Source organism: Acipenser ruthenus, chromosome 6 (genome assembly GCF_902713425.1).
Source record: "Acipenser ruthenus chromosome 6, fAciRut3.2 maternal haplotype, whole genome shotgun sequence".
Lineage (NCBI taxonomy): Eukaryota > Metazoa > Chordata > Actinopteri > Acipenseriformes > Acipenseridae > Acipenser > Acipenser ruthenus.
The window spans coordinates 17,071,628-17,080,359 of record NC_081194.1 but is presented as its reverse complement, the minus strand read 5'-3'; the positions used below and the strand labels follow the sequence as shown (position 1 = coordinate 17,080,359).

General features: G+C 36.4%; 1 protein-coding gene across 1 annotated transcript; it reads right to left on the bottom strand.

The window, feature by feature from the left end:
* Positions 1–554: 554 nt before the first annotated feature.
* Positions 555–3,275, bottom strand: si:dkey-126h10.1 (vesicular inhibitory amino acid transporter). The gene is made up of 2 exons (XM_034018550.2): positions 2,985–3,275; positions 555–1,706 (listed from the first exon to the last, which is right to left on the bottom strand). The coding sequence occupies exons 1-2, from the start codon at positions 3,273–3,275 to the stop codon at positions 555–557; spliced, it is 1,443 nt and encodes a 480-aa protein (XP_033874441.1).
* Between the last annotated feature and the right edge of the window lie 5,457 nt (positions 3,276–8,732).

The following is an 8,732-nucleotide window of genomic DNA, read 5'->3' as shown; positions in this document are numbered from 1 at the left end:
TTAGCAGTGCTCCCCCAGTGCTTTCTTCCACAGCAATATGTAAGAATCTAACATGCTATATTAAAAACCGGAGCAATATGTCAATAGCTGTCATACCTTGCAGGATATTGTAAACATCTGGTTCACACACCATATAAACTAACCAAGTGCACTTGAAAACTGCATTTTGAACACAAACAAATTTGGTCCTGAAAAAAATGGAAAAGGACCAAAAAAACTTTTAAAAGAACTTTAGCTCGCATCCAAATGAACTCGGTCCCTTTACTCACAGAAAAGTGTGAACAGCAAGCACACTGATACATTGTTTCGAACTAAATGAACCAGACCGAATCCGTTTGAAACTGACCCAGTGTGACTGCAACCCTAGTGTAGTAGGATTCCATGGTTGAAAATGAAAATACACGCCGTAAGTTGAATACATATTGTTTTACACCTAATTAGCCAATTAATGGGGGCCAGTGCATTTTATCGACTTTTCTACTCCTATACAAACCAATTACAAGTATATCTGCTGTGTTGCTAAACTGTTGAAGCCCTTTAAAATGTAAACACTTTTATCTGTTTCCAAAAGCCTCAATTAGCCCTTTAATGGAACAAATTACTCCAGACACACTGCACAGGGTCCCCAAAACCAAGATGGAAAAGTCAAGGATCTTGTCCTTGCAATTCAGCTTCCTCCATTTTAGTTTCAGGTGAAAAATAGAAGGAAGAAGGAAGGTCATAGCTGCACCTGTCATGCTGCCTGTTAACCCCATCAACAGGGAGAAGTGTGGTATGTACATAGCCATGAGGAAAGTTAACAACAGAATACAGCCTCTCAGAAACACAGCCCTGTATTGCGCTGTAGCATGTGTTGAGTCTCGCTGGAAAATACAGCCTTGTAAGATTTCAGCAGCTGCATAAAAGGGCAAAGGATAGGACAAAAAGGCCTTTGCAAGCAAACACAGGTTAACCACTGTTCGAAGGGTAGAAGGCAAGTTATCAGTAATTACTTCTTTTGTTTCTTCGCCCCACGTCAGGAAGGCAAGCACAGCAAAGGCAGTCTTAAAGACGCAGGCGGAAAAGTGTGTCCAGGTCATCATGTTCACAAAACTGCCCCGGTTTTCCATGTTGCCCTCCAGGGTGGGAAGAAAAATTTGGGAGGTATAGCTGAATATGATGACCCCGACAGATACAAGAAACTTCTCAAAATCTATTGAGAACTTTATCCTCCTCCAGGACCATCTGTGTATCTGGGTCAAGCAATACGCAGTCACTATGAAACTGATAATGAACTGCGCTAAGGAGCAAAGGAGGCTGAGCTTGGAGACAATACGGAGATTGCGAATCAACATACAGGGCATCAGTGTGACAAATGCTATCACTGACCAGGCTGTCTGGGAGAGTGGCATGTATGGGAAACTGTGGTACATAAGATTTCCACTTACAACCAGGTACAAGATGCAAGTCATTATCAGTTCAACCACTTGGGCCACGTTGACTATTTTACCACCGAGTCTGGGGATCAGCTGCTTGCAGCAGGCATTAGCAATGTCTTCATAAGTATTTCTTACCCGGATAGGCAGTCCTTCTTCATTCTCCTCATACAGACAGGCAATGAGTATTTTACCAGTGTAGCAGCAGATAATTGCAGCCAAGATAATAAGAAGCAAGCCGAGGTATCCACTGTGTAGGAGAGCATACGGCAGTCCTAAAACAAAAATGCCCTAGGGAAAGCAGAAAGTATTGAGTCTGAACTGTTAAAGCATCTTTTTTTATTCTTTTATAAAGACTAGTCATTTTCCTTTGATTAGAAATTAACTTCCAATTGTAAATGAATATGTTTGTGACATATGTAGACAGTAAAAGATGTCCTAGATATTTGTCAACTATGTAACACTGTTTTCTTTTGTCCCTAGGTAATCTATTTGCAATCATGAGTTAATGTCACAATTAACGATGGACAAGTAGATTATTTTGCTCCAAAAGCTTTTCTCAATTTAGTGTTTTCTGTTGGGATAGATGCATTTGTTCTAATTAAATTATGCAGTTCTTTCACCAACAGCCAAAATGTTTGAATGATAAATTAGTACAAACATTAGTGCATGGTACAAAATAATTATAATGTGAATTTGTTTGGAACTGAAACAGCTGATAAGGAAGGTTTCCAAATGATCCTTCCCCTATTGTGCTAGTGTTGTGTGGAATGATCTGGCAGCACAAAAACACAATCCTTTTCATGCTAGCAAACTATAAAACACACTGCCTGCAAATCTATTTTCAGAATTACCCACATTCAACCTTCTTTAAAGTGTTTCTGTTAAAATGCTTTGACGAGGAGGTTGCTGCAGAGAATGAATATGTATCATGGTTTTTAGAATGAGAGATTATTTCTGTCTGCTTGTATGAAGAAGTCTTTTTAAAATATGTTAGCCATTACCAGACGTTAGTGTGCAGTTAAACTGTGAGTCAATGTGCTTTTAATGAAGATCAAATTCCTCTTAAAAATATATATTATTAGTATATTGCTTTGGAGTATTTGCTTCAAAGACAGATATATTTTATGCCAAGCATAAATAGATATTGCAATAACCCCTTGCAGTACATTTATATTAAAAAATATGTAATATCAAAAAATAACAAAATAACTAATTCCATATTAAAAGTAAACCTTATATAACCATCAAATGGCTCTTGCTTTAAAAAGAACAATTGATTTAGATTTTCTTTATCTCTGCATGAAAGTAGCAACGAAAGGTACCCTTATTATCTGTCCACTGTTTGTGTTAGCCAATACAATCTCATGGGTTTTTACGATCGTTTCAATATGTTCTGCCTACCTCAAAAGGACATGATGGGTTCAAAATGTAACTATATTATATTGTGCTATGAGTTACATTATGGTGTAACTTACCTTTTTAAACATTGCCTAAAAACATTGTATATTGCAGACAAGAAAGAAAAATCTAGCTCTGTAATACCACAACAAAACAGCTGATAGTTACCTGGATTGCATTGGTAACATTCCAGCCAGCCTCCCAGGTGGTGATCTGAGTGGCGGCACTTTCCAGGGCTGGAACAGGTGGGTTGATAGCTAGATCATCTAGGCACTGGACACTATTGGGGGCTAACAGTCCATCTGGCTCCTCTTTGTCTTCTCTGTGAGTCCTGTCCAGCTCATCCCTCCGGGCAAAATTTAAACTCTCCTCATCCACATCTTCACTAAATCTGTACCTTTTCCACTTCAAAAGTCTTAACAATTCAGTCTGGTTTACGATCAGCTTCAAAAAAGACATCCTTAAAATATATATATATATTTTTTTGTATTCTTAAATCAGCCTTTATCTTTTAAAACTTAAAATAGAGGTTCTGTATATGTAGAACTAGAAAGAAACAGTTACCAGTACTTTCTTTAACCTGAGATAGGTTGAAATGATTTACTTTTCATCAGTGGCTCAAATTTGATAGACAATTTGTGCTTATATCTTTGGGTCTATAAAATATTCAGTAAATGAGGTCCACAGCCCACAAATAGAAATTTAAAATTCAAATGTTGCCTCTTGCAGCACACAAATCACTCACACCATTGAGTGCATGCAACAAGTGAGTGATAGGTTGAAGACTTGTAAGAGGTTTTTTTCAGCTATTTCGAAAAGCTATCTACACTGAGTTAACTTGCATGAAAAGAAAAGGCTCAGCCATTGCCTCTATAAAATATTTCATAAACACAGGGGTGAAATGCTCAACAAAAAAGTGCAGGTACTCTATGTGCAGCTGGTGTAAACATTAAAAAAATGGACCGATTTGAGTGCCAATGAATAAATATTTCTAAAATGTAAGGATATTGGTAGACAATCATTTTTTTATAAAAAATAAGCCTTAAAAAACAACCATAAACAAAGAAGCTGGATATACAGAAAGCGTTGTACCCTCTGCATGTATCACTCAATCATCTACTGTAAAATAACACTTAAGTTAAACCTGAACAAAGTATTAAGAAATATTACACTATGCAGTAACTGCTGTAGACAGGGCGTTTTGTTTCAAGATATCCTAAAAAAGATGTGATATTATCAAATTAAAACACAACTGTGCCATAAAAGAATTATATAAAACGATCTTAGTCAAACAATGCACAATAGGAGCTGACATTTGTTATGTACTGTTTAAAAAATTATGTACTCTTGACTTGGCCATTTTAATCTCCATAGTATTCTCTGAAATCATCCCCATACTTTCCAGACCCTGGGTGCTTACCTACAACAGGACCTGGCCATGCTACAATAATAGGCTGGGATTAGAACATGTATCCCTGTTGTTTTATTTTTATTTTCTTACGTATTACTAATCTTACAATTATATATTATGTGTGCTTCTTTGCTGTGCTTCTGTCTATATTAATTATTAAGAACTACTCCAGAAAAAAATAGCTTTTGAAAAGGCTTCTCAAGAAGAAATGTAATGGAATTATGTCAGTGTTACACATACTGTACACTTTCTTCAATTAATTTTTCATGATAGCGTGATCATCATTGCCACACACTTTCAGAAGCATTTTTTAAAAACAGATTTGCTAGCCATTAGGGCAAATACTTAAATGAACCACTCTACGTTATGAATCAGCATAAAACCGTTTACAAATGCAACATGTTTAGTTTATTTAAGAAAAGAAAGGGAGAACAGTAGGTACTTTTGTTTAGCTGCTACAGCCTTCATCAGCATTCAGTAGAGAAGTGAAATACAGATTTAATGTAATCGAATGCATTCAGATTACAGGTCCACTTCAATTAATATTCCTAATTTCTGTCAGGATATATATATTTTTTTAAATATATGATTGAGAACTACATAATAAGCATTCACCTCCTCACAACAGTGGGCATGTGAGGTCGAGGTAGGTGTTTAACGCTAGAGGGAGCAATAGAGGTCCAATTACCAGTACAGTCGGAGCCGCCTAATCGGGAAACTGATAATCGGGATGTCTGCTTAAATGTGATACAACTCAGGGAGACGGTTCTTCCAAATGCTATTTATGTTGTTTAATTGGGACGTCACTTCGTTTAATTAGGATACCATATTTTCAAAATAACGGAGATCGCTTTGCAGAGGAAGAGTTTTGCCTAGCACAGTGCAGTGGGTACGTGATTACCCTGTGACTTGCATAAATTGCGTAAACCACGTTGAACTCTTGAAGGAGCAGAGTCTCCTGTGGTTTTTCAGGCTGCTGCTGAAAAGAAAGTTGGCGTGTAAACATCGCAGGTTCCTCGCCTTTTGATACGATGTGATTTCATTCTTTTTCATTTCATGTAGAAATTTAAAAGTTTAATTTTGTTTAAAATTGACAATTGTTTTTTTAGGGCGAATATTTAATCATAATGTCATAGGATTTTATTGTTTTTCTTTTCATTTAGAAACAAAAATGTGTAACTAATGTTGTCTCAAATGCCTCTCGTTTAATTGGGACAGCCGCTTATTCTGGATATTTGCCGACTGTACCAAACTTTGGGTAAGCTGGACAGGTCTGTTCAGTAAGTGAATCAGCTTATTATGACACAGTTCCCTTTCAAGCGGTTTGTTTTTCTTAATAATCTTCATACTGTAGTATGATAATAGTTATAATTGTATAAATATATACTGTACGCAGGCAGGCGCATACAGTGTAAGGCAATCCACACACAGGCGGAGGGCGGGCGCGAACCCGGGACCTCTCGCACTAAGCATAGCGCCGATACCGCTGTACAAAAGAACCACGTTCCTTGCAAGGAGCGTATATCGGGCTTATGTCTTTGTGTGTGATTACGTCACCTGATAGTACACGTTTCAAATAAATTACTACGTGTAGTACTGCGATACACTACGCATTCTATTTTGTTAACTACACATGCTATTTTTACTACACGTACAAATTTGGGCCAATCAGTTCTTTAGAAATGAAATAAGAGACAATACATTTTAAGAAAAATAGTACGTGTACTAAATGATCCAATGAAAAGTTGGCTCACATTTTCCATGCTCTTCCAAAAGTGATCAGGGAATCTGAGCCTTTGAATGTTTTTAAAACCATCTCAAAACATACTTTTTAATTGCCTTTCCAATGGTTTAACTTGTGTTTGTTCAATGTTTTTTTTATATGCCTTTACTTTTCCTGTAGTATTTATTTATTTATTTATTTATTATTTATTTCTGTCACCGTAAAACTTCCAATAATCGTCGGGTCTTTTGTAAACGGCGAGTTATGAATAATAATACAATGCACGATATACTGGATGTGGCCTTTTTAGTTTATTTTATTTTATTTTTTATTATTAACAGTGGTAGATGTAATTCAGTTTTTTAATGCAGATTCGTTCTTCTGCTTGTTCATTTTCTAACGCTTTGCATATCCCTGTTTACTTTTGCTTTATACTTTGGGGGTGTACAATACAGTGGCATTGTGTTATAAAATAAACTTGTACTTAATACCCACTGAGACAACCTTTTAATGATGTTGCTGGAATGTTGCAATTTAGTTAATGTTAATGCTATAAGGTTGTATGTTAGTGGCTTCTCCATGATTGCATCTGAAGTATTTGAAGATGTTAGTGATGTTACATAATAAACGCTGGGTCTCAATAGTTGACGGGGCTTCTGGCAAATATTGTAAAGAAACGCCCCCAGCGCTATACAAAATAAAATTATTATTATTATTATTATTATTATTATTATTATTATTATTATTATTATTATACTACTACTACTCTTTTGTCGACCAGTGGGCTCTAGGGGGCGTGCTCTGTACCACCTCCCCTTTTCTTTTGAACATTTAATTTACAGACATTTTTGACCGATTTTCTGTTACATTAGTTAAGGCCTAGTCCTTGTTGGCACCCCTATTTGTTTAGGGGTGCTAAAATGAATTTTTTCTCCGTCCGCCTTTGGGTGGCCGGTGCACCGGCTGCCATTGGGCAGTCGGTGTAGTCCGGCCTACTAGGCCCTTAAATAGGACTACTACTACTACTACTACTACTAATAATAATAATAGTAGATTGTGATGACCCTTACTATTTTTGAGAGTAAAGCAGGAGGCTGAGAGATAACAATTAGGCTATTAAGAAATGTATTATACTTGATAATAAACAAGGTCCCTGTCCGGGCCAGGACTACGCCATGTAAATTAACAAATTGCAAAACTCAATGAGCAAATGTATGCTTGCAGCGCAGAATAAAATCTCTCACTGCCATATTTGCAATATTCCTTATTTTAAATTGATTTCTTCGTGTGTAAATGATACACCAAAGATTATTAGCTACTGTGCCAATTATGTTGTGCATGAGAAGCGGTTACAAGCGAATACGTTGTCATGACAAGCCACTAATGTGAAATGACTAGACACCAACATAGGAAATATGTAGCTTGTGTCAATTTTAGAACACGTTCCAATTAAAATTGGTACACATAGTCATGTCTGTGCTCTGATTGGTCCAAATGTGTATGTGTAGTGAATATTTGAAACGTGACCGAGATGGCCTTCCATAATACCGCTGTACAAAAGAGCCGGCTCCTTTGCAAGGAGCGTATATCGGGCTTATGTCTTCATGTGTAATTACGTCACCTACCACCTCTGGTGTTTGACTACTTTCACCCATTGTTTTCTGGGCACGTTATCCAAAAAAAACAAAAAAAAAACAGACCTTGTATCCTGATAGTCTAGTAGTTTGCTTGGATTCCCAGGTCATTTTAAATGTAGGACATCAGGCTTGAACCCTACTTGCCAACTTCATATGCTCCAGTTACTTCTTACATACCATGACTATTGGCATATTTAAGACCTGTTGTAGCCCAGGATACAAAATATGTCTGTTATACAGAATAAAGCCACCTCGGAAATTTTAGCAATTTCTTGTAACAGTGAGATGGACCTATGCAATATTTTCAAACCAACTACTGTAGATCAGTTTGCATCTTTACATATGTTTTGCTTATCAATCAAACAATTTTACTTTTATATAGCGCTTTTCCTGTAGAACATCTCAAAGCGCTGTACATAGCATAAAATACATCAGCAATTGTTAACAACATCACATACATAAAAATACATTACACAGCATTTAAAAAACAAAGCAATTTTTAAGAGAGTTTATACAAAAGCTATTATAATATATAAATACATCTGAAACATCCATTATAAGTTATACTAAAAAACAAAACAGTTAATTACCAAAAGCCAAGGAAAATAAGTGTGTAGATTTTCTACAGAACCTCTCACAGACAGTTGCAGTGAGTTCCCAAGAGTAGGACTACAGAAAGAGAAGCTTGGACCTCCCAATGTAGCGCATCTAGATGATGGAACAGCAAGCAGCTCAGCTCCTGGAGAGCGTAGCTGACACCCAGGGATATAAAAATGCAATAAATCTGTCAAATATGAAGGACCAGTTCCCTGGTCAGCGGTAAATTACTCGATAAAAAAAACAAAAAATGATAGCCAGTGTAGTGATCATACTGTATACTGTATACCCATTTTATTTTTGCCTGCTCAGCAGCGTTCTGGATGTACCAGTTTAGAAGATAACTCATACAACAGTGCATTGCAATAATCAATTCCAGATGTTACAAAGACATGATTCAGAATCTCAGGCTTTTTGTGAAAGGTGAGATTATATAGTATGAGTACTATTAAGTTTCTTCTAGGCCTACTATTTAGAGCTAAAAATGGGCTGTTTTTTTTCTTATTTTTCATAAATATGTTAGCAGTGCTAATCCATAAATAAAATCC

What these genes read in the sequence shown, in the direction of transcription:
- si:dkey-126h10.1 (XM_034018550.2), bottom strand. Translation starts at nt 3,275, where the DNA reads ATGTCTTTTTTGAAGCTGATCGTAAACCAGACTGAATTGTTAAGACTT. An exon ending in ATGTTACCAATGCAATCCAG is followed by an intron (nt 1,707 to 2,984) that starts GTAACTATCAGC and finishes TGCTTTCCCTAG; the next exon opens with GGCATTTTTGTTTTAGGACT.